Genomic DNA, 27,482 nt, shown 5'->3' with positions numbered 1-27,482 from the left:
AATGGGCGGTTTAATTGTGTGTGTGTGTGTGTGTGTGTGTGGACACAATCGTAGGTGAACCGTATGAAGAAACACAGAAAATCACAAATAGAGATGTAAACGCCTATGAGTCGCACGATGTAGATTGGGAGATTGGTGATTTCTAGTTCCCTATAATTTTAGCTGCAAGATGGGGAGTTGGGGACCAGCGTCTTTTGTGTTACCTTCTGAGACAAACCTTACAGTTTTTCTTTCTGTGCTTTCTTCTGGTCGTAAGAGACTCGATATGCAGTTTAGACACAATTTTTGTAGTCTTTCCGCAGCTTTGTCCAAGCAGAACGGTTTTTGAGGTTGTCTAAACATAGAACTCTGACGGAACTGTAACACTATTTTGCTGTATTTTGGTAATAGTTTTAATATTTTCATTCGTATTTTTTATATTATATATTTATAGTCTTTTTGTGCCATACTTTAAATATAAAAGAATTGCGGATAAAAGATTTACGAAATAGATTACACCATCGAAATATCAGCAGAAAGAGTATGGTATTTCGAATGAAGAATTAGCTATGAGAAACTTACTAGTGCAATATAGATGCTGTATTTGTCGAAGAGTGACCTTAAGAAAGTAACAGGACTATCTTTTCATCAGTGCTTCGCTCTACTGTAATAAGAAACGGACTGATTTTGTGCGTTTGTTTGTTAATTGGCCAAGACGTTGGTGCAGCTTTTCTCACCAGTTTTAGGTGAGTAGATGACTCACTTTCCATAACTATAGATATAGATGACATATTCTCTGAACACAGAGCATCGAACTGAAATGGGCCTAGGCCAAAAGAATTTCCATGACTTAAAGTGTGTTTCACTGACAGGCAAAGAACTTGTACTTCTTAACTACAGCTGATACGGAGAAGATAACCCTGCACGTTACCCATTACGCAAACCTGGCAACAGTAACAAGACGGTCCCGACATTATGAAACAATCTTCTCCACCGCTTACAACCAGGGACCTGTTGGTACCCACTGAGAAGATGTAGTTCTGCCCATTACGTATTGAATGACCAGAAAGCCATGCTAGCAATAAGGAACATACATAACAGCTGCGCCATCGTCGCGAAATATTTTTCTTTGCTAGTAATGAGTTTTGGACTATTTAGTCCATCTCCTGGTATTGTAATTAGTGAAACACGAACATATCCCAATTTTGCCTCTGTTAATATCACTCTTTTTCCCGTAATTTGCATTACTGCAAAAGCAGATGCACGTCAATTTAAAAATACTTACTCATACATGCGTACTGAAGGTTCTATGATACTATACAACCGTATCAGAGGTAATGATACAGAATTTTTTTTCTTAATTTAAGTCAATCAAAACAAACAAAATGTCGTCAAACTACAGATTTCGTACCATAACGACCGTTTTCGGATTGTCCGACGACAATCTCTTTGTTATCGTTGACTGTACTCTCTGGATCTCCGTCTTTATTCACGACTATGTCGCAGCTTTTAAGAGTTCATCTTCCGATTTGCAGTACACCAAGACAACATATTAACAATCCAGAGATGAAAAACGATACTTAAAGATCATGGAGGTAACAAATATTTAAATCCATTACAGAGATAATATAAAGACAAGCAGTTGTCTTCACTCCAAAGATAAAAATGTTACTAAGATACAGGAAGATAAAAAATTTTACCGCCTTGGACATACAGAATTGGTGTGTTTTTTGTTTGTGGATGTTTTCCATTCAGAGGAATAAATTTGTAATTAGTTAGCTGTGATGGAAACACTGATTCATTTTGTCTTGTGTGTGACATCATTATTGATGATTTGTAACACATTTGGGGAAGCTTTTTCCTAATATTCCCTATCCAGTAACGTCCACCAATTTTCACACTCGTAAACGACAGTCACGTCTTTTATGTTGGAACGAGAACTAACGCTATGCCTTAGCTGGAGTCATTGGGCATTGTTTCAGTAAAATGCCTGCCTGTCTCGGACTTAACAAAAAGGTTGGCTGTCCCGTGAGATGCTTACATGGTAAGATGTTGCTGTAATATTGTATTTATTTGTTCCGTTTTAGATAACTGTATTTACGCGTATTATCGTTTTAGGTACGCCTTTTTTTCGCAAATAAAATTCGTTTTTAAGGTAGTGTTTTGTACGCACGAGTATAATGTATGGCTTGCGATCTGTAGGCCATCGAATCAGTTGTTGGTGGATAGATCCAATATGCTCCATAACTGTACTTTAGAGAGATTCTCTGGACACAATGCATCGACATGAAAGGGAGCTACACCAAAATAAGAGCTTTCTTTACTTGTTTCACTGCCAACCAAGTGTGTCAGTTCTATGTGACTGTATATCTGACGTATGATAAAGGCAGTTTTTTTTCTTTTCCTGTTCACACAGAAATAGTCAAACTACTTACAATATGTGTTGTTGTACAGGTAATTAGCTTTCTGTTAGTTACACTTTATTGGTAGAAGTACACTTAGCAAAATATAATAATGTTTTCGTGCCCTAAACATGTTTCAATGCAATGTAATCACCTGCAGTGACTGATGAGAAACTTTGCGTATTGTTGAAGAAACGAAAGGACAGAGAGTCTGGCTTAAGACTATAATACCAGTTTTAAAATATTTATCGCCGATCGGCAGTTTTAATTTTCGTGAGGTACGTAGAATGAAGTTTTTTTTTTTTCGGTTGACAGTTATACCGACTTCTTATATCCATCCAAATCTATAAGACGACAGAGATGACGTGGTGAAACAACTACTACTCTGAGAGTACCCACTACACAACATCCCTAAACATTATAACTGCAAATGAGAATTAAGCATGTTTTAGAAATAGTATTTTAGTTTACAATGATAGTTTTTCTTCTTGCCTTTTTAGCAGCCTTGTAATTTCAGACCAGTCAGTGAACAAGTAAGCACCTGTTAATGATGCATTATGTTTGCAGCATGGAAACAAAACATAAATAATTGGGTTTCTTCAGAGCATGACGTCTGCGCATCTATTGCTGCTGCATATATGCTTCACAGCGCTGTGAAGTGCACGGCGAAGGTGGTTTGTACCGTTGTTTATAATTCCCTTTCCCGTTTAATTTACGAACTGAAGGATGAAAATTGACTTATTGAATAATTTTGACCTCTTGATCCTGATGTGATAAAAGCCGCAGCGACAGTGGATTCTCCCGCAGTTTTTTTCAAATCTTGTCTGAACTTGGCGATCGACGTTAAACGAAACCATGCGTAACGCATTACTTCTGCCGTCACATAATTACGTGATTTAACAGGTCGGTATTATGCCCTGTGCCACTAGCAGCCATTACCGCCTTTTTCTGCCGTTGAAAAATTAGTCCAAATCGTTGTCCTTCCTCTTCAATATTCCTCACCTTGCTCTTGGAAAGGGATCGTGTTATGCGTTGGTCGACCACTTGCTCATATAGTGGTACATGAGTTAGCAATATTTTTGCACGAGATAGTGGCTTATCACAAACGCTTCCCGTTTATCTCCAGCCGTATGAATATTTCTAGTTGTCGGGTCCCACGGTCATGGCATAAGAGCCGTCCTCCCACGGGACGTGGCAGCTACCGTTGACGCGGACGTGGACGTAACACCCGATCTCACGAGCGCCAGCGCCGTAAACGCACGGGGCGAGCGGGTTAACGTGACTTGTACTCTCAGCACTCTCCAGCGGCTGTTAACGGCTTTGTTTGGCTCGCGAGCCATACCGTTTCTTTCCAAAATGCACGAGTAAAGTAGCTGCATTAACTCTGTTAACGACTGTTGAAGAGTGGAGAAAATCCCGAAGAAGATTCCGGACTCGCCGATGGCTTCAGCAGCGATTCGCTGACAGAGGAAAATTACATAATGCTGTACAGTAATCTGAGTTACATACTAGAAGAAGTTGCTCGATAACTCAGTTGCATTTTCATCCCATTTTCGGTTTTAAATTGAGTGTAGTTCTGTAGTTCAGGTATAGTGTCTAATATCAATGATTAAGAAGAATCCACCTCGATTGCAAATAGAAACCGGTTGTTGACCTAGGTTTCGGCGCGGATAACCAAGCCTTCTTCGGAAAACACTGAAACTACAATCTGCCTAAAGAGGCATGGTCCAACATTAATGCAGAACAGAAGGCGCGGTTATCCACGCCGAAACGTAGGTCAACATCCGGTTTCTATTTGCAATCGAGGCGGATTCTTCTTAATCATTAAATTATTCACGATTGCTGACGCGCTGCAGTGTTAAAAGGTCTCATGTCTAATATCAGTCTGCGTATGCATCAAGTCCGTATTCTCGATGAAGCATTGACTACCAACACTTTGAAATAACGAAGTTCATCACATAATTTCGGTACCGAGGTTAATTTCGTAATTTCATTCTAATAGGAGGAGATTTTTTTGAAGCTGCTTACAATCGCTGAAAAGATATTTACCGGCAAGATACACACACACACACACACACACACACACACACACACACACACACACACACTCGCGCGCGCGCACGCTTTCGTGTGTGTGTGTGTGTGTGTGTGTGTGTGTGTGTGTGTGTGTGTGTGTGTGTGTGTGTGTGTGTGTGAGAGAGAGAGAGAGATTTTCAGAAGTGATGGTCAATTTTCGGGGATATGACAGGAATGATTATTCGAAACAAAAAAGTCAAGTAATCGTGGGCTCTAAAAAGGCATACCTTACGAGCAATGAGCAATTCTCGATCTTCGATCCTGTGAAACAAATTTCTTCTACGGCAAGCTTCTTGCTTTCCATATTTTCGAAAGTGGTAGTATGGATCAAAACAAGAAAAAAAGGTCGAGTAAACATGTGTTCTAAACCGCATACCTTAAAAGTTGTGAGTGCTTGTTCATTAGAAGATTTGTGTTTGAGTAGCGAAGATGGACAAGTGCTCATAGCTCTTGAGGCATGCATTTTTACCGGACATCTTTTTCTCGTTTTCGTCCATACTACCACTTCTCAAAATATGGAAAGCAAAGAGCTCGCAGTAGAAGATACTTGTTTCACAGTACCGAAGATCAAGAATTGCTCATAAATCTTAAGGTATGAGTTTCAGAGCCCACGTTTAGCTGACTTTTTTTTCGTTTCGAATGCTCATTCCTGACATATCCCTGAATACTGACCATCACTTCTGAAACACCCTGTATATTACAGGAAGTTTCATAATATAAAACACTTCTGGTGTGTAACTTACGTTCACTTTCTGACAGATGAGCAGTCACGTTAGGATTTCTGGCCATTGGGGAAATATTATTATTTGTAATAAATAACGTAGGCTTTTGAGGTAATGCTTCTATTAAATGGCTATGAAAGACCCAGAATCTTCTAGAAAACAAATGGTGAAAAAAAAATTTTGGAGTCAGGTGGACGCGAATCTGACACCTGTATCATCGCGGCTCACAACACTATCATCTGCGCTACACTGTCTAAAGACTGTATGTAGAGATATCATTATTTGATACACTCAAAATGTTACCACAAAGACATGCTTTTGATACAGGATCACTGTGCCGTAGCACTTCAACCACATACTTTCGTAGCACTCAAGTTATGACCCTAAAGACATTAAGTACAGGAAGCTGTCGCCTACTGACGTAAAATTTCCTGTCGTTTTATTATAACAAACCGTAGCTGAAACGATGCATCAATTTGCTGACAGTTTGAAACAGCTTATATTCGTACCAAATAATCTGTGAGAAAGAAGATCCATTATATACGAGGGCAGTTCAATAAGTAATGCAACACATTTTTTTTCTCGGCCAATTTTGGTTGAAAAAACCGGAAATTTCTTGTGCAATATTTTCAAACATTCCCGCTTCGTCTCGTATAGTTTCATTGACTTCCGACAGGTGGCAGCGCTGTACGGAACTGTTAAAATGGCGTCTGTAACGGATGTTCGTTGCAAACAACGGGCAGTGATCGAGTTTCTTTTGGCGGAAAACCAGGGCATCTCAGATATTCATAGGCGCTTGCAGAATGTCTACGGTGATCTGGCAGTGGACAAAAGCACGGTGAGTCGTTGGGCAAAGCGTGTCATCATCGCCGCAAGGTCAAGCAAGACTGTCTATTCTACGCGTGCGGGCCGGCCGTGCACAGCTGTGACTCCTGCAATGGCGGAGCGTGCGAACACACTCGTTCGAGATGATCGACGGATCACCATCAAACAACTCAGTGCTCAACTTGACATCTCTGTTGGTAGTGCTGTCACAATTGTTCACCAGCTGGGATATTCAAAGGTTTGTTCCTGCTGGGTCCCTCGTCGTCTAACCGAACACCATAAAGAGCAAAGGAGAACCATCTGTGCGGAATTGCTTGCTCGTCATGTGGCTGAGGGTGACAATTTCTTGTCAAAGATTGTTACAGGCGATGAAACATGGGTTCATCACTTCGAACCTGAAACAAAACGGCAATCAATGGAGTGGCGCCACACCCACTCCCCTACCAAGAAAAAGTTTAAAGCCATACCCTCAGCCGGTAAAGTCATGGCTACAGTCTTCTGGGACGCTGAAGGGGTTATTCTGTTCGATGTCCTTCCCCATGGTCAAACGATCAACTCTGAAGTGTATTGTGCTACTCTTCAGAAATTGAAGAAACGACTTCAGCGTGTTCGTAGGCACAAAAATCTGAACGAACTTCTCCTTCTTCATGACAACGCAAGACCTCACACAAGTCTTCGCACCCGAGAGGAGCTCACAAAACTTCAGTGGACTGTTCTTCCTCATGCACCATACAGCCCCGATCTCGCACCTTCGGATTTCCATATGTTTGGCCCAATGAAGCACGCAATCCGTGGGAGGCACTACGCGGATGATGAAGAAGTTATTGATGCAGTACGACGTTGGCTCCGACATCGACCAGTGGAATGGTACCGTGCAGGCATACAGGCCCTCATTTCAAGGTGGCGTAAGGCCGTAGCATTGAATGGAGATTACGTTGAAAAATAGTGTTGTGTAGCTAAAAGATTGGGGAATAACCTGGTGTATTTCAATGCTGAATAAAACAACCCCTGTTTCAGAAAAAAAATGTGTTGCATTACTTATTGAACTGCCGTCGTACGATGTTTAATGCCATTCAACATGCTGGTTTCTGAGTTCTGCTTGTGACGCGAAATGACGTCGCGTCTCATTGGCCACTACGAGGCGAAAATATAACATGCCAGATTCTTTAGTTTAGGCTCTGATGTCACCAGCTACTCGGTCGCGTGCATTTTCACGTCCCGTGAGAGGACGGCTTGAGCCACGCGGTTTGAGAGCGTGCGACCCCCTGCGACGAGCGGTTTCCTCTCGTAGCCCTCGGACGCGTGGCGGTGAGAGATAAGAGCCGGGAGTTCCGTTGTTAGCTCAGCGCCATATGGTGTTGAATCGTGCGCAGTCATCCCCGTGAGTATCTTGTATGCACAAGTCCCCTTTCACCTATTCCCTCGCCACTATTGTGGGAGGGGAAAGTGGCTAATGGTTGGCACTCTGCATAATACACGCCACACGGCCGAGTTCTTGCGCAACTGAAAATCGCCCCGAAAATGGTGATCACGGAGCGAAAAGCTGACCTTCGTCGTAATAGCCCTTGTACAGGATGTAGAAAAAAAACTACGTGTAGAAATGTGTAGAGTTATTAGAGCAGACAAAAAGAAACACTTTATCTATGTGACACATTCATCGCAGATGCACAGCTTCCCCCACAATGGGTTCTTGAAGGGTTCCATGCTGGACTTCTCTTAGGCCAACGTTCACAGTTGTTTTCACTGTTTGGTACGCAACACGTAAACATTGGAGTCTGATTTGCAACACGGTTGCGTTTTCCTGATAGTAGGGGCAAGTTTTCGTTAGTGCTAGCAGTGTCCGGGTCCCTGGATAACATCACATTATTATTGTTTGTAAGTTTGATGTGCAAAACACCTAAAGTCGGAAAATTCAAAATGGTTTAAATGGCTCTGAGCACTATGCGACTTAACATCTGTGGTCATCAGTCTCCTAGAACTTACAACTGCTTAAACCTAACTAACCTAAGGACATCACACACATCCATGCCTGAGGCAGGATTCGAACCTGCGACCGTAGCGGTCGCTCGGCTCCAGACTGTAGCGCCTAGAACCGCACAGCCACTCCGGCCGGCTCGGAAAATTCAGTTTCGTTTTAATTTTGTGATTAGTTTCGGGTTACCCGAAATCATTTTCAAACTGTCCTGTGAAAGGAAAAGCTAGAATTACAATTTATGCAATGAACTATTACAAAAATTGATTGCATACAACAGGATACCGAACATTTCGTTCCAGGATATAAGTACCAGATAGAAAAATGGTGTTTTCTGCAATAGCATGCAAACCAAGTTAAGGTTGTACATAAACTGATATCGAAGTCAAGTTTTTAATTGAACATTAGCAGGACAGACATACAACTTAAATATTTTCATTTCGCGGCCCTGTCAGCAACTGTATAAAAATTAATTTTAATAATCAACAGCCTCAGTTGCACCGTTTACCTAGAATTTACCTAGGTTTCAGTCGGGATAACCCAACCTTCTTCAGAATAACAGTAACTACCGTTTGTCCATAGTGGGCATCGTCAAGCTAAAACTACAAATCCATAAATTATCGTCAGACTGTAGAAACTTACCTGAAACTGCCTCGGCTCCACTTCGCGACCGCGTTGCGGCAGCCACGAGTGCTGTACTGGAACTCATTACCTCACAGCAACGTGTCTTTCGCCGTAAGGGCCATATACAACTTCCCGCTAATTTTGTACCGTCACCACTGTTCACATCAAAATAGACATTTTATGTTTGACTACAGATTCCAAACGAGTGAGTCGCTTTTCAAACGATTAACTGTTCGTGATAATTACTGGTGGCCGAATCAACTTTTGTAAAATTTCGAAGAACGCACCAGAGGAAGGTAATTACAGAAAGACGCTTCATTTGTGTCCGAGTGTCGCGCACTCGCGCGCGAAATATCCTGTTCCTGCTGACTCGGTCCATTTCGGAATTCGCTCACGCTACAATAGTCAGCGAAGCGAATAACGATCCACTCCAGCCGTATTGTGTTAACTGCCGCCATTACACTGGCCCCAAACAGCTCCCAACTGAAATGCAGCTCCCCCCCTGGGTGACGATAAACTGTTCATAGAGCATGTTTCCGCAAGCAAACTAATTTTGCTTTTTTATAAAATGTGAAGCTGTTGTCGATACTGCCATTAATCGTTTTATGCGGTGGTTCGCAAAATGCTGCACATTATGTACACGAGGTAAAAAGCTGATAGACAAAGCGCGCGGGATAGATTCCTTGTCTTATAAGTATGAAATTTATTCATTTTCTACCTTAGAATTATTGCACCAAACTCGATTGCTAATTCCATGGAGCGGAGTGATAATCATCTCGGACAACCAAACACTTTACCATTTTGTGCTAATGTTTATTACATAAGCTGTAAAAGAAACCTGTAGCTGAAAAACTGTGTGAAATCATATTTTCCACTTTTCCGTAACCGTGAAATTTGACGCCACATAATCATTTGGGCGTGGCAAAATTTATTTGCCCATTTCGTTCAGTATAATTGGACAGAATTTACTAAGTACATGCAGGAGCGTTGATCTGGAGTGAGCAAAAAATTCTGTGCAGCCCGCTTCGTATTTCCGTTGGCGTGTATTTTACTGTGATGTAAATCACCTCTCCGCAGCCCTTAATGCTAAGACACTGTTTAAAAATTTAAGAAGTCTGAGTGATCACAAGATGATGGTGACAAAAGCTTTGTAACCCAGTGGTGAGGATTCTGGCTTGTGTCATCCCGTGATTTGCAGCTTGGATTTGGGTTCACGAACGGAATCGATCTCGGCATGCAATTATGTGAGATGTCTTTTGCTGAAGTCCTAGCTTAAAAGTGACAGGCTGAATGTTAAGAGGAAAATTCGTGAGGAGTGGCTTTCAACTTCTGCTGTTAGTATTGTGTATGTGTTGTTTTATGACTCAAAAGTGGTAAAACACAATATCGCAAACATCTTTTAAAGCTCTACGTCTTAGCGGTAACCAGAATATGTGTGAGAATGAAATGGTGCCAGAATATTGAAGTCTACAGTGGTCGTAGTGTAAAAACGAATGTAGGTGGTCGAATAGATTACATGAGTGTGCTATTTCATCATCATCAGTTACTGCATTAACTGGCGTTCAAGACCTACAGCGGAACAACAAAAGAAGTTACAACACTACAGGAGAAGAGAAAAAAGCACTCTATAAAAAATTACAAAGGAACACATTACAAAAAGCGCAAGAAGGGTAGATGGTCAGTCACAACAGAGGAGATACATACTGCAAATGGTGGTACATCTTGCCGGTCTCCAGCTTCGTCTTCCACTATTGTCGCCCCCACTTGTTTAAGGATGGTTTATACTCGATCATTTCATCGCGTCTCTGGACGCCCGTTTGGCGTTTTCCAGGAGGCTGAGAATGGAGGACTCGCTTTGAGAGCGATTTACCAGCTGTAAGGATGTGGCCAAACCACTGTTAGCCTCTTATGCCCCCGACTACTGTATCGCTTTCCAAACCGATGGTACAGACAATCTTTCGTCTTCGTTCCCATTTACCTCCCGTTGTATTTATTCAACTAAACACGGAGGCAATGAATTATGAACAAAAGAATTGTTTTGTGTTGGCTGTAGTAAAGTTTGTTAAAAATTATCTGCCAAAGTAAACATATCTCCTCATACTTGAGGAACAACAGGATTTTAATACTACTGAACAGAAGCAGTATAAACCCGGACTCCAGTATCTACAGCAATAGGGATTACATGATCGAACAGAGCAAGCACAGTTTTATACGTGCTTCCACCGTCCATGTTGATATCCACAGAGGAATTGTTTGATCACTGAAGTTATCCTAAGCCAGCACAAACTATTTTCCATATTCGACAACAAATATCCGTTAGTGCGACAAGTCTGTAGTTTTCCTTATCTTTCATAGTTGTCTTCTTAAGGAGTGCCACGATCTTCCCCATTTTTGAGTCGCCATGCTAGGCGGCGCATTGCTAAGACACCCTTATTTTCGTTTTCCATGCGTTCCCTAAATCAGATACGGTGAATTACAGGAAGTTTCGTTTGGGAAGGATAGGTACTCCATTTCTAATAATATAGTTATCAACGGCGTGCTAAACACCGATCTTCCTTTCTTTCTCCCTCCTAGTGTTTCGGAGGCTTATGATTTACTCTTGTTAGAGACCTAGTTTTCTCCATTTTGTCATAGTTTGATGTGTATCACTCTACGACGAGTCACTTCTCCTCTATAGTTTTTCAGTTCTATGGTCATCCATATCTACATCAATACTCCGCAAGCCACCTAATGAGGTGTGGTGGAGGGAGGGTTATTCTGGTACATTTAGGTTGGTATACCACCGGTATCAAGGCTGTATCCAGATTCTCTACACTGGACATCAGGGCTCAGTTCGAAGAGCGACTCATCACGAAAGATAATTCTGCTCCAGTAAATGAGACGGGTCTCGAGACGCCCCGGGCAGCAGTTGGATACCAACAACCAGGAGTGATGGTCTGGGGTGTCATTTAGTTTCCTAGAAGGACTCCTTAGGTTGCCATCCACAGTACGCTTACAGCACAGCGGTACGTCTTCTAGGAGGGTTGGAACTTCAATAGCGCCAACTATTTATTTACAGCTCGTACAAAATAGATACGTGTTTCAAAATTTTACTGACCTTCAAAGTAGTCACCAGCATTGTGTATAACCCGTTGCCAGCGATGTGGAAGTCGTAGGATATTCTTACATGGGAACCTCCCAATCGCACCCCCCTCGGATTTAGTTATAAGTTGGCACAGTGGATAGGCCTTGAAAAACTGGACACAGATCAATCGAGAAAACAGGAAGAAGTTGTGTGGAACTACGAAATATACAAACTGAGTAGTCCATATACAACATAAGCAACTTCAAGGACAGTGTTAGCGCAGGAGCGCCGTGGTCCCGTAGTTAGCGTGAGCAGCTGCGGAACGAGAGGTCCTTGGTTCAAGTCTACGCTCCAGTGAAAAGTTTACTTTTTTTATTTTCGCAAAGTTATGATCTGTCCGTTCGTTCATTGACGTCTCTATTCACTGTAATAAGTTTAGTGTCTGTGTTTTGCGACCGCACCGCAAAACCGTGCGATTAGTAGACGAAAGGACGTGCCTCTCCAATGGGAACCGAAAACATTTGATCGCAAGGTCATAGGTCAACCGATTCCTCCACAGGAAAACACGTCTGATATATTCTATACGACACTGGTGACGGCATGTGCGTCACATGACAGGAATATGTTGTCGACCCACCTAACTTGTACACTTGGCGAATGGGTAAAAGATCCCTCTATCGTGTCCATTTTAGGTTTTCTTGTGGATGTGATAATCACTCCAAAAAATGTGATGAAAACATACGAGTTTGTCACATAAACAGCAACAAATGAATGCAACAGTCTCACAGTCGCACAGTTTTCCCTGTTCTCTGTCGAAACATATGTTTTTAACGTTTTCAAATTTTTCCGTGTGTAGGCCGTCAAATCCTGCATATGTTCAAGCAAATCTGAACATGTCCTGGAATTTTGGAGAGCGAAGTTGATTATGTGTGAGTGCCTGAACTTTGATAATTGACACACGATCACGTAAACAATAATGCTCTGTGTACCTGTGCAGCTTCGCAAAATCATAGAATCTTTTCACAAAGTATTTCACTTGCCGAAAACCAAACACATCTAACGGTTGCACAAGAGGTGTACAACTTGGAGGAATGGTAATCACGTCTACTCCCACACTAAAATTGTCGGAAAATAAAAAAATTAAAATTTTCACTCTATGGGAGACTTGAACCAAGGACCTCATGCTTTGCATCTGCTCACGCTAACCACGCGACCGCGGCGCTCCTTAGCTCATATTATCCTTGATGTTGCGTATCTTGCTCATGGACTACTCAGTTTGTATATTTTGCTTATTTTTTTTCATAGTTCCACACAACTTCTTCCCGTTTTCTCGATTGATCTGTGTTCAGTTTTTCAAGGCCTATCCACTGTGCCAACTTATAACTAAGTCTGAGGGGGGTGCGATGGGGAGGTTCCCTTATTAGCAGTGCCCGTTGTGTTGACAGTTAAAGCGGTGCGGTCTATTGCCCGACGAATTTGTAGCAGTTGTGAAGCGAATGCCGTGAAGTGTGTCCTTCAGTTTAGAAATCGAGTTGAATTCACGAGGGCTTAAGTCAGGTGAGTGCACTAGGTGGTATAGCACTTAGCAGGCCCATCAGTGAAACAAATCAGTAACAGCTTGCACTGTACGTGCTTGAGCATTCTCCTGCAAAATGATGGTCAGGTCCTGCAGGAAGTGTAATCACTTCTGTCTCTATGCTGTTCATTTTTGGAACACAACCTACGACCAGCTAACAGACAGAAGTGATGACACTTTCTGCAGGACCTGACCATCATCTTGCAGGACTATGCTCAAGCACGTACAGTGCAAGCTGTTACTGATTTGTTTGACTGATGGGGCTCCTATGTGCTATACCACCTACTGCACTCCCCTGAAGCCCTCGTAAGTTAAACTCGATTTCTAAACGCCGGCCGGAGTGGCCGAGCGGTTCTAGGCGCTACAGTCTGGAACCGCGCGACCGCTACGGTCGCAGGTTCGAATGCTGCCTCGGGCGTGGATGTGTGTGATGTCCTTAGTTTGGTTAGGTTTAAGTGGTTCTAAGTTCTAGGCGACTGATGACCTCAGAAGTTAAGTCCCATAGTGCTCAGGGCCATTTTTTTGATTTCTAAACTGAAGGAAACACTTCATGGCATTCGCTTCAGAACTGTAACAAATTCGTCGGGCAATAGACCGCGCCGCTCGAACTGTCAGTACATCCGGCACAGCTAAGAGTATCCTACGAATCCCACATCGCTGGCAACGCGTTATACACAATGCTGGTGACTACTTTCGAGGTCAGTAAAACTTTGAAGCACGTATCTATTTTGTACGAGCTGTAAATAAATAGTTGCCACTATTAAAGTTCCAACCCTCGTATACTCTATGCCCAGTTTTGTTTCTCTACATGAAAAGCAATTCTGCACTTACATTTCAGCAATATAATGTCCATCAGCAGATGATGAGAGGGTCTACTGCGTGTCTTCGTGCTTGCCCAAACCTACTTTGGCTCTTAGTGTCGTCGGATTTCTCTCCAATTTTAAATGTTTGGAGTATTACATGCAGGGGCCTCCAAACATTTTGACCATCTAACAGACTATTTGGACAGAATCTGACACGATATCCCTCAGGATATCCAACAAGTCTTCCAGTCAATGTCATGCTGAATAACTACTTGCAGAAGGGCCAGAGATGGACAAGCTTGTTACTGACTAGCTCAAGCTCTCTCTCTTTAGCAAGTCATGCACTTTTTTCTGAAATTGTGATAATTTGTTTGTCTGTACTTATACATTACATCTACAGATTTTCCGTCCCACAAGGATAATTCCTCCGTAGTACGTCGTTGGTTATCTTCTTAGAATGTACACTACTAGCCATTAAAATTGCTACACCACAAAGATGACGTGCTTCAGACTGTAATGTAACCGACAGGAAGAAGATGCTCTGATATGTAAATGATTAGCTTTTCAGAGCATTCACACAAGGTTGGCGCCGGTGGCGACACCTACAACGTGCTGACATGAGGAAAGTTTCCAACCGATTTTTCATACACTAAAAGCAGTTGACCGGCGTTGTCTGGTGAAACGTTGTTGTGATGCCTCGTGTAAGGAGGATAAATGCGTACCATCACGTTTCCGACTTTGATGAAGGTCGCATTGTAGCCTATCGCGATTGCGGTTTATCGTATGTTGCTGCTCGCGTTGGTCGAGATCCAATGACCGTTAGCAGAATATGGAATCGGTGGGTTCAGGAGGGTAATACGGAACGCCGTGCTGGATCCCAAGGGCCTCGTATCACTAGCAATCGAGATGACAGGCATCTTATCCGCATGACTGTAACGGATCGTGCAGCCACGTCTCTATCCCTGAGTCAACAGATGGGAACGTCTGCAAGACAACAACCATCTGCACGAACAGTTCGACGACGTTTGCAGCGGCATGGACTATTAGCTGGGAGACCATGCTAGCGGTTACCCTTGACGCTGCATCACAGACAGGAGCGCCTGCGATGGTGTACTCAACGACGAACCTGGGTGCACGAATGGCAAAACGTCATTTTTTCGGGTGAATTTAGGTTCTGTTTACAGCATCATGATGGTCGCATTCGTGTTTGGCGACATCGCGGTGATCGCACATTGGAAGCGTGTGTTCGTCATCGCCATACTGGCGTATCACCCGGCGTTATGGTATGGGGTGCCATTAGTTATACGTCTCGGTCACCTCGTGTTCGCACTGACAGCGGTTTGAACAGTGGACGTTGAATTTCAGATGTGTTAGGTCCCGTGGCTCTACCCTTCATTCGATCCCTGCGAGACCCTGCATTTCAGCAGGATAATGCACGACCGCATGATGCAGGTCCTGTACGGGCCTTTCTGGATACAGAAAATGTTCGACTGCTTCCCTGGCCAGCACATTCTCCAGATCTCTCACTAATTGAAAACGTCTGGTCAATGGTGGCCGAGCGACTGGCTCGTCACAATACGCCAGTCACTACTCTTGATGAACTGTGGTATCGTGTTGAAGCTGCATGGGCAGCTGTACATGTACACGTCATCCAAGCTCTCTTTGACTGATTGCCGAGGCGTATCAAGGCCGTTATTACGGCCAAAGGTGGTTGTCCCGGATACTGATTTCTCAGGATCTATGCACCCAAATTTCGTGAAAATGTAACCAAACGTCAGTTCTATATATATATTTGTCCAATGAATACCCGTTTATCATCTGCATTTCTTCTTGGTGTAGCAATTTTGATGGCGAGTAGTGTGTTTTTTGTCGTGAAAGGTGTGTGGTCTGGATATTTGAGTGAGGCCAACTGTCGGCCGTCGGGAGGCGAGGGCGAGTTGAGGCCAGCCAGTGTATAACAGTTTGCCGCGGCGGCTCAGCGTGTGGTGAGCGTTGGTGCGGCGGCCAGCCGGCCAGAGCGAGTGCGAGGTCTGTTGAGACGGGGCGCCACCGCCCCAGGCAAGGACGGGCCATCTGGGCCGCGGCGGTCCTTGGCACGGTTCCTCCAGCACCTGCGCGAGTACCACCGGCCCCGCTGGACAGCTGATCGCCCCGGTGCGGTCAGGGCTGCTGCTCGGTATTGGAGACGGCGGTTGTGCTGTGCCTACAAAGATCAGATAGTTCAATATTTTGAACATGGCTGTGCTTCTCAACGGTTAGAGACCAGTAAATGGATACAAAGCACCCGACCAGTTGCAAGGAAAGGCGGTTTTATTCAACCTCTGACCATGATTTCGACGGATGTAAACCCTCTGTGTGTCCATCTTCACATAGATGTTGCGGGGACCTCGTCTGTATAGTATAGACTCTTCAATCAATACATCTTTCTGAAATTTCCTGGCCAATTATAACTGTGTGCCCCACCGAGACACGAACTCGGGACCCTTGCCTCCGCAGGCAAGTGCTCTACCATCTGAGCTACCGAAGCACGACCCACGCCCGGTCCTCACAGCCTTACTTCTGCCACCGGGCGTGGGTCGTGCTTCGGTAGCTCAGATGGTAGAGCACTTGCCCGCGAAAGGCAAAGGTCCCGAGTTCGAGTCTCGGTCGGGCACACAGTTTTAACCTGCAGGAAGCTTCATATCAGCGCACACTCCGCTGCAGAGTGAAAATCTCATTCTGAATACATCTTTCAGGCGTCTAAATTTCAAATTGGCATTTTATTTGAGCAATGAATCTCGGCGCTACACTATGCCATCTTCAGGCCCCTGACCAACGTGAAGGAAAAAAAAAAGTTCAAATGTGTGTGAAATCTTATGGGACTTCACTGCAAAGGTCATCAGTCCCTAAGCTTACACACTACTTAACCTAAATTATCCTAAGGACAAACACAGACACCCATGCCCGAGGGAGGACTCGAACCTTCGCCGGCACCAGCCGACGTGAAGGTAGATTCCCATCTGTGTTCCGGTCAAAATAGGGATCAACATTTATTGACTGGTATCTGTAGATTTTTGACACAGCGATCTCTTCGGTCATCACGGCAAGTGAAACCTGGCCTCTATTTTAACTGGACCAGAGGTGGGAAACTTCCTTCGCGTCGGTCAGGGGGCCTGAAGTTTGCGCAATATAGCGCCGAAACTGGCGCAAATAAAATAACTATTTGAAAACTAGACCGCTGAAAGGTGTATTGACTCTGTATTCTGGCTGGATGTAAACCCACCTTTTTCAGAAATACACGTAACGTGACGACACTGTGACAGCAGTACTACAAACACGGAAAATACGTGTCAGAATTACGCCATACAGAGGTTAGATTCCCACAAAGAAGCAATATGTGACAGAATTTACCCCACTAATGGATCAAACTTTGGATTTATCATCTGGAACTTACTATTTAGTCTGCGAGCCTCACATGATAAACTACGATCAAAGAACATAGTCATTATCATCAGTGACCACCCCCATCATAATTATCATCTTTTGTGCTCATACTGCGTTTATTCCTTTTCCTGATACTGCTCCACTGTTATATTCTCTTCCGAGCAGTGCATAACGTTGGATATGCAGAACGTTTTCTTTCCGTGACTACATAATCACTTCAGATCATAATTTTGGTGCCAAAGGTTTCCTTTTCCCCATATTGTTATTTGATTCTTCAAATTCTTCCTTGAAATGAAGACATGGTCTCCCTCAAGCACCCAGTCATTGTAAAGCATTTGCAGCTAACGTTTCAATCGTCACTTTACATCATTTATTGCTTTAAGCTTTGACGAACTGCTCTATATTTTAATATCAAATCAGTATCTTACTGGATGAGGTGTTCCCTGAAGGAAACCAGCACCATCATTCCTCCTCTTTTAAGCAAATTACTCTTCTACTGTACTATCATGCTACTGTACCAGACAACCTTCAAACCGAGCGAGGTGGCGCAGTGGTTAGTATACAGGACTCGCATTCCGGATGACGACGGTTCCATCCCGCGTCCGGCCATCCTGATTTAGGTTTTCCGTGATTTCCGTAAATCGCTTCAGGCAAATGCCGGGATGGTCCCTCTGAAATGGTACGGCCGACTTCCCTCCCCATCCTGCCCTAATCCGATGAGACCGATGACCTCGCTGTTTGGTCTCTTCCACCAAATCAACCCCAACAACCATCAACCAGTAGTGTGTCAGCTTCATTCACCCCCTTTTCTTGGCATCTGTATCAGTAGGGAATTACTGTTGAAAAGTCTCTATTCACATGATTTTCCTGCGAAAAATCTCTTACAGCGGAAAAGCCACTTCATTTCCACATCACAGTATAATGATGCTTCAATACCCTTGATGTCGACTATAATATTTGAAGTCATATCGAAATAAGTAGGCGTCTGGTATGTGCCGTTCTGAGGGATTAGCAAAGAGTTGTTTCCTAAGCTTAATTACATGACACTGAAGTTCAGTTAGTTTTCCGTAAACGCTCCTTGATACTTGTGAATTAGCTTTGTTCCTCTCCGTTAAGTTTATTCGATCTCTTACTCTTCTCCCTCAGTACAAGTAAGAAATGACTGCGTATCATGCCAACTAATTTATCAGGAAACAGACGTCGCTATGACCGTAATGAAAATGAAATGTAAACGTGGCCCAGACAATGGATTGTAGATGGACCAAGGCCGTTCTCTGCTGAATTCTGTGAGATAAGCATAGGCAGGCGACAATCGAATGGACGGTACACAGTAGAAAATATGCAGCATCGATGCGGGTCTGTATTCTGAAGAGACTAATGTATTGAAAACATTAGCGACTGCCTTGTGATGGCAGTGGATCTCATGTCATGTTCTTGTAGTGCTGGTGGTGGTGGTGACGACAATTACAACATATAGATACTGCAATGCAGATGCATTCATACGTCGTTTATACGATACGGACGAGCACTACATGACATTTTGACTGCTTACTAGACCATCCTCCTTCGACCTTACCGTGGAAATTAACGCGATGTTTTTAAGTTGTTCCAGCTCCAAATAAAGTAGGGTATAATTCTGCCTTGACTATTTGTAACTTTCCACATAAACAGACTCATTGTATTGTTTAGATGATACTACTTGTGCTATTAAAGCGCATTAACTTTCGGTTATACTGTGCGCGAGTTTGTTGGCCTCTGTGGGGCTGAACTGTTGATTGAGCCCTTTGGTTTTCTTGATTTCCAGGAGTTCGATCTGGAGCAGAAGATCGACCTGGAGATAAAGATGCGCGAGGGGACGACGAAGCTGCTGGCCGCGTGTCGGCACCAGACGCAGACCCTGGAGGCCGCCAAGAACCTCCTCACCTCCAACGAGCGCATGTCCGCCTACATGGCGGAGCTGCAGCGGCGCAAGAAGGAGCGTCCCCAGGGGTGAGTGTCCGCAGACAGCACTCAAGACCTGGTCGCACAAAGCTTCGGATGTAGCCGCACCAACAGAGATGACCCCGTGTACTTTCATTTCGCACGGTCTTCGTTCAGGTGTAGATGTTACGTGGTACCGCGAAATCAACTGAAGCAAGTGGCTCCTTCAGTGAGGCCACGACATGCAGCCTGTACTATCCATGTCGAAATCGGGTGACGCTGCATTTCTAATGATATCTATACGGACTATATGTTGGGTCTCCAACACTATGAGAAAATAAAGACAAACAGGCCATCAAATAAGGCCTGTTTACGTATAACCAGAAACTCTTTATTTCCTAGCAGATGTCAGCTTCGCTTGCGAATCTGCATCCATATTCCATAACACACAGCGTAGGGCATGGCGTGGAGTGCTTTGTCGTAATACGAGGGTGAGTCCAATGAAAACCTTAAATATTTTTTTAAATATTATTTATTGTGCAGAAGTGGTATCACTTTTCAACATAATCTCCCCCACGCCAAATGCAAGTCCTCCAGCGCTTGCAAAGTGCATAAATTCATTTAGAAAAAAATTCTTTTGGTAGTCCGCGCAACCACTCATGCACCGCGTGGTGTACCTCTTCATCAGAACGGAACTTCTTTCCTCCCATTGCGTCTTTGAATGGTCCAAACATATGTACATCACTTAGGACAAGGTCTGGTGAGTATGGTGGATGAAGAAGACACTAAAAATGCAGGTCTGTGATTGTTGCAACTGTTGCACGGGCAGTGTGGGGCCTTGCATTGTCATGTTGGAAAAGGACACCTGCTGACAGCAATCCACGTCGCTTTGATTTGACTGCAGGCCGCAGATGATTTTGTAGGAGATCTGTGCATGATGCACTGGTGACAGTGTTCCCTCTAGGCATGTTATGCTCCAAAATGACGCCTTTTTCGTCCCAAAAGAGTGTCAGCGTAACCTTCCCTGCTGATGGTTCTGTTCGAAACTTCTTTGGTTTTGGTGACGAGGAATGGCGCCATTCCTTCCTCGCTCTCTTCGTTTCCGGTTGGTGGAAGTGAACCCAGGTTTCGTCCCCAGTAACGCTTCTTGCAAGGAAGCCATCACCTTCTCGTTCAAAGCGCCGAAAAAGTTCTTCACAAGCATCAACACGTCGTTCTTTCATTTCAGGAGTCAGCTGCCGTGGCACCCATCTTGCAGACACTTTGTGAAACTGGAGCACATCATGCACAATGTGGTGTGCTGACCCATGACTAATTTATAAACATGCTGCAATGTCATTCAGTGTCACTCGGCGGTTTTCCTTCTCTACAGCTTCAACTGATGCAATGATCTGTGGAGTCACAACTCGTTGTGCCTGACCTGGACGAGGAGCATCTTCCACTGAAGTCACACCATTTGCGAACTTCGTACTCCATTCGTAGACTTGCTGCTGTGACAAATATGCATCACCGCACTGAACCTTCATTCGTCGATGAATTTCAATAGGTTTCACATCTACACTACGCAAAAACCGAATAACAGAACGCTGTTCTTCCCTGGTGCAAGTCGCTAGTGGGGCGGTCATCTTTATACTGATACTGCGACGGTATGTGCCCATCTGCACTATGCTGCTACCTACAGGCCATTCTGCACGCTGTTTGTAGGACGCTTACCAACTAACAGGATAACGGCGCAAAATTTCGATTTATTATTACAAATTTAAGGTTTTCATTTGACTCACCCTCGTATCAGCAGTTTTGTACCTTACTCCATTCACGTGTTGAGCTAAGGAAGGATGACTATGAATCTATATGCACCCTAATATCCTATCACAGTCTCGTGACCCTACGCGAGGTACTATGGCAACTGGATGTAGCGCAGTATTACTCGAATACACGTTTTCTGAATTTTCCCAGCAGGGTTTCGCGAGAACTTCGTCGTATTTTTTTCAGGAATTTCCATACAAACTCCCCGTGCATTTGTTATGTACGGGCTGTATCCATCTGCTACGACGCGTCTTTGAATTCGTTGGCTGTGCAGTCGTGCCCGCTTCATAGGGCCTCCAAACGCTGGAACATCGTCTTGAATGAGATTTCCTTTGCAGAAACATTCCATTTTGCCAGAACCCTTGCAATGACTTTTATCTTTTCCTTCCGCCTCCTCCAATACTGACGTTACGTGATCGTGCCATTTTATATAGCTCCTTAGTAGTATTCGTAAATACGATGTGAAGTGCTTGGATCTGCACGGTTTTCTCGTTCTTTGTTTCAGGCATTATGATGCATTTAAAGAAGTTGCCCGTCATTACACCAGATTGAACGACGATACTTGGCATACAGCCTGGTAGTCTCTGATAGATATTTTATGCTTATTTATATTATTAGAGGCCCTATTATGCTTTCATCAAGCACCGTTACTTCCGTTATTGTATGACTGTGTTCTGTCCATATAACATGCTGTGTTCCATTAATCGAATATTAACGTAGCTGGTCTCACATACTGCCTCACCAAAAGTGTCAAAATACAGATGAGTATTAGTGGACAATGTTATTGGATGTATCCACTCTTCGCATTTATTACAGCTTGAATTCCGCTGGAGACACTTTCAGTAAAATGTCTGAATGTCTTTTGTATAAGTGATAGCTCATTCTTCCCCAAGAGACGAAACCAAAGAGGGCAGTGATGTTGGACGGTATCGACTTTCAAACTCATCCCAAAGGCTTTACATTAAGTTCGGGTTGGGACACTGGGCTGGGCTAGCCAGTCCACTTCAGGAATATTATTGTCAACAAACCATTGCCTCACAGATACTGCTTTATTACAGGGTGTTATTGTCACGCTGGTACAATCAACCATCGTCGTAGAACTGTTCCTGTACTGTGCGCAGTACTCTGTGCTGTAAATCTGTTCATACCCTTCCGGATGCAGCGTTTTCTCAAGCGTAATAAGACGATCGCACCCTAACCACAAAAAAAAAAAACTCCTCCGCCGTACTAGTCTTGGCACTATAAACCGAGCGAGGTGACGCAGCGGTTAATAAACGGACTCGCATTCGGGAGGACGACGGTTCAAACCCGCGTCCGGCCAATACGGATTTAGGTCGTCCGTGATTTCCCTAAATCGTTCCCGGAAAATGCCGGGATGGTTCCTTTGAAAGGGCACGGCCGAATTCCTAATCTGATGGGACCGATGATATCGCTGTTCGGTCGCTTTCCTCAAATCAACGAACCAATCTTGGCACCATACACGATGGCAGGTAACGTTCTTCGTGCATCCGCCAAACGCGAACCCTTCCATCGGATTGCCACAGCGTATAGCGTGATTCATTACTCCAGATCACTCGTTTCCAGTCATCCACTGTTCAGTGGCGTCGTTTGTTACACCACCTCAACATTAACAGAAATTTGAGACCAGTGAGGAGCTACTCGACCATTATCTTCCATTTTTCTTAACTCCCGACAGGCAGCTGTTGTGGTAGCTGGACGGCTGGTAGCACTTTTGAACTCACCATTCATTCCTTTTGCTGAGTTCATGCGATTTTTTTTCAACTACTGTTTTCAATGCTCTACGATTCGTGTCCTTCAGTACATGAGGTTTACCTGGTCTTGATTTAGCTGTGGCTGGCTCTTTGCTTTTCCGCTACAGTCACATCGCTAATAGTCGAGTTGGGACCTTCAGAGGTGTTGAAATCCCCGATGGATTCGTTACTCAGGTAATATTCAATGACTAGTCCGCGTTAGAAACCACCGAGCACTCCTGATTGACCCATTCTGCTGTTATTGCTTCTCTCGTGACGACACCACACTCCCCACCTTCTTTTATACTGGCGTGTCCGTTTTTCGCGATGCCTAGTGGTCCATTACGTATTACATGGGGTTGTCCGGATACTTTTGATGAGCTAATATATCTGCGAAGACACTGTGTACGATCGTGCTTAGTCTGTATGTCACAGTAAATGCACTCTCTCATATTCTGTAAGAACGCTGCTAACGCCGGCCGCGGTGGCCGTGCGGTTCTGGCGCTGCAGTCCGGAACCGCGGGACTGCTACGGTCGCAGGTTCGAATCCTGCCTCGGGCATGGCTGTGTGTGATGTCCTTAGGTTAGTTAGGTTTAAGTAGTTCTAAGTTCTAGGGGACTTATGACCTAAGATGTTGAGTCCCATAGTGCTCAGAGCCAACGCTGCTAACCATGCTGTTGAGCGGATAAGTAAATGAAACGCCCCGTTTAAATCCGCAGGACAGAACAGGTAGTTGGGATTGTGGAAAGGGGCCAAAAGTGGGCTGTCAGTTACACTCAAACATATATAACTTTATTTAGTCGTCCAAACAATACAGCAAAAATTTTTGAACTTAGTTATCGGCTGAATAGGCCACACTATCTTATACCTTAAGGGCACAACCACTTAAATTTAAAAACGCCTGAAAGCCATTAACTTAAAATTCAGATTCAGAATATGTAGAATGCAGAATGCCTCACGTAAGTAAGTTCTATAACTTGGCTGAAGGCCAAACAAATCTAACACTTGAGAAGCAAACAAGTTTAATTTAAAGACGGCTGAAGGCCCGTGATTTAAGACTGCAGGTAAAATTAATTTTAAAAAAACACAGGGCAGAAGGCCTTATCTTCAATTAGGCTGAAGGCCCCACACCTCTGATACGTGAATGACAAGAAATTTAATTTAAAAACGGCTGAAGCCCGATCACTTAAAACAACTAAAATAATTTTTAGTAGGCAGAAGGCCCAAAGCTTTATATTTAAACAATATTTTACGCAGGCTGAAGGTTCAAACAATCTAAGATTTAACAAAGCGGATGAAGGCCTATTATTGAAAAACACAACTAAAATAAATTTTCAAAAGGCAGAAGGCCCAAAGCTGCATCGAAAAAAATATTTTAAATGAGGCTGAAGGCCCAAACAATGCAAGACTTGACAACTTTCAGTTTTAAAGCGGCTGAAGGCCCTTTATTTAAAACCCAACTAAAAGCATACAAATTCAAACCATCGGCTATAAGCCATTAAAATACACAATCAAACAACAATAAGAGAAGGCAGTGAAGCCAGCGGCGCTCAGAAGTTTCCGGGGGTCGGTCTGCACTTCAAATATTAACGTGCGGCTTAGGGGAGACAGGTAGTCGGCAACCCAACCAAGAGACAGTCAGCGGACCCACCGACAAAACGACCTGCTTTCCCCTCGACCAGTGCACAAGGAACTCCAAAGCCAAAACGTAAAAGGCGTATCCGCCCACAACCGAGTATGCATAAGCTGTCAAAACTACACACACGTGTTGGACAGCGACAACACGGTGAGGAAAGGACACTGCCTGAATTTTACGTCAGCGGCCAGGGCAGGTAACCGGAACGCTAACGGCCACAAGGCACTTGGACTTCAAATAACCAAAATACAGTAAAACTTTCGCCACCTCGAACACTCGCTGTTGCTCACGGAAATTCCCCCAACGGCCAACCATGAAAACCAACGGCACAATGAACAGACTGGCTTCAGTAATTAAATCACCATTCAAGTTTGATGTCCTGGGTACGTGAGCCACGAACCTCGTAGCAATCGGAACAGCTCCCACACACTCCGACACTGCGTAGAGACCGCCAGCGGGCCCGGTCCACTGCGCCGCGCGGAGATTTCCTGGCTGATCAACTGACCGACTGCTCGCAGCCAGTACGAATAATAGGGACGAATCGGGCGTCGGCACAGACAGCCAATCCATAAGCGATCGCCGGCAAAGACACCTCTTGCAGCAAGACGACCGACCGACGACCAACCAAAGTCGTCCCCACTCCAATCAGGTGTGGGGGCAACCGCCGGGCTAGTCACGGCGGTCCGGACCTCATTGTAGCCGCGCCCCGACTGAACTTGTGCCGCGAGCCAACTCCGACACTCCTAGGTCCGAACTCTACTCCTCTCGCAACACACGACAACCGGGAAGTAATAGCAGTCAGCAAAGATAATACTCGATAAGCGCCGCTGCTGCTGCTCACGGGCAGGCAAGGCGGCAACTCAGTGACACCAGTAATTAAAATTAACATAACGAATGGTAGCTCAGAAAAAAAAAAAAATTCAAATGAGATATGGCACGAACACCAGCCACGCACGGCTCAGTAAATTCATCGGGATCGAATTTTCAAGTGTATCTCCGAATGAAATCGCTTTACCGTGACACACACACACACACACACACACACACACACACACACACACACACACACACACACCTCAGACTGCTGGACAGTACTCTGTTCAGGGTTTCGGATGCGTACTGTTGTTGAAACGGCGCCGCCTTTGCCTGCGGATTGCAGTAGTCACTGCAAGTGGTAGTTATCAGCAAAGTCCGCTCTCTATTTGTCAAATCGCCGCGGCCACGTATAGTCCCTGGGACGGCTGTCCAAACGGGAGCCTAATGCAGAAATGGTAAGCCGTTTGTAGTGGCCGCCATTGTCTTGGCCTTATCCCCCGGCGCAAGTCAATCGGCCAGGCCGCGCGCCGGCAGTGTAAGCTCCCCATTGTACTCCGCCAAACAAAACGCGGCGTCGGATACGGCGGCGGCGGCGCGCGGTGATATGGCGACAGCCGATAGGCCGCTTTGCAGAGCGTTCCCACTGTCCCTGACATTGGCGCTGCCGGAGCTTTAAGCCCGGCAGCTATGGCGGGTCAACTGCCGATGGACAAGTTCATGGGACGACAAAAGCTGCGAGCGAGTTAAAATGCAGTTTCGTAATTTCGCTTTCGAACGACAGGCAAAATTGAGTTAGACCTGTGCTATTTTTGTCGGAAACTGACATTCTAAGCCCGTAGCTGTGTAAAAAATACAGGTTGACAATTACAGAGAAGACAACAGCAACCAGACACTCTTTACGATGCTATTTACATATTTAAATAGCGCCGTTACCGGTTTCGAACCAAAAGGTTTATCTTTAGACGGCTAGTTCACGTTAAGATACATTTTAAATTAGCTTTCACCAATGTACGAGGGTAATCCCAAAAGTAAGGTCTCCTTTTTTTGTATGAGTACATAGAACGGTTTATTTCTACAATGGTTTACATCAGTTTACAGCTTGAACATTTAGCCGTTTTTCGACATAATCACCATTTCTTTCCATGCATTTTTGTAGATGCTGCTGCAGTTTTTGTATGCCCATGTCATACCAGCTCGCCGCCATGCTTTTCAGAAATTTATGAACCTCTTCTTTCACCTCGTCGTCGGAGCTGAATCGCCGGGACCACAATTAACGCTGACAGGTACTGTGAGACTGAAAAAGCTCAAACGGTCAATTCAGAAGCGGAGAAGAAAAATGTTGAGCAAGGGCGTACACATTCTCGCTCGGCAAACCGTTGCTCTCCTGCAATAGTTTCAGTCGAACATAATTACCCACCCATCCTATAGTCCTGACTTGGCGCCCAGTGACTATCACCTGCTCCCTAGGTTAAAAGAACGTTTGACCGTAATGCGATTCAGCTCCGACGACGAGGTGAAAGAAGAGGTACATAACTTTCTGAACAGCATGGCGGCGAGCTGGTATGACATGGGCATACAAAAACTGCCACAGCATCTACAAAAATGCATGATTATGTCGAAAAATAGCTAAATGTTGAGGCTGATGTAAACCATTGTAGAAATAAACAGGTCTATGTACCTATAAAAAAAATAGGAGACCTTACTTTCGGGATTACCCTCGTAAAATGTATCTTAACGTGAACTAGCCCTCTGAAGATAAACCTTTAGTTCGAAACCAGCAACGACGCAATTTAAATAAATAACTAGCATTGTAGAAAGTGTCTCGTTGCTGTTACCTTCTCTGTAAGAGTCGCCCTGTATCAGCTGGACGTCCTTTTTGCGTGTATAGCATAGCGTATATGAGACGGAGATAGGACACCAGCCCTGGATGTACCTAAAATAGCGCACTCACGGTACTAGACCAACGGAGGTTAATCTGTCGCTAGGATTCTATCTAGTTTGGGTAGCTTTGCCTGTCCCGCTAGGTAGCGCGCTCTGCGTGAAGTTGTATGAACAGGACAGCCGATGACGTCAAAATCGGTATTTC

At 44.4% G+C, this 27,482-nt stretch overlaps 1 protein-coding gene across 2 annotated transcripts in view; it reads left to right on the top strand.

The window, feature by feature from the left end:
* The window catches only part of LOC124550668 (rhotekin-like), a 481,694-nt gene that overhangs the window by 371,804 nt on the left and 82,408 nt on the right, over nt 1–27,482 (top strand). For both annotated transcript variants that reach the window (XM_047125403.1, XM_047125395.1), the window contains exon 2: nt 19,271–19,455. In XM_047125403.1, the coding sequence (XP_046981359.1) occupies nt 19,271–19,455 (185 nt within the window). The remainder of the gene's footprint in view (nt 1–19,270; nt 19,456–27,482) is intronic.

The sequence above is a fragment of the Schistocerca americana genome, chromosome 1 (assembly GCF_021461395.2).
Source record: "Schistocerca americana isolate TAMUIC-IGC-003095 chromosome 1, iqSchAmer2.1, whole genome shotgun sequence".
Lineage (NCBI taxonomy): Eukaryota > Metazoa > Arthropoda > Insecta > Orthoptera > Acrididae > Schistocerca > Schistocerca americana.
Note: the sequence above shows the minus strand (reverse complement) of the source record. Positions and strands in the feature narration are given on the sequence as shown.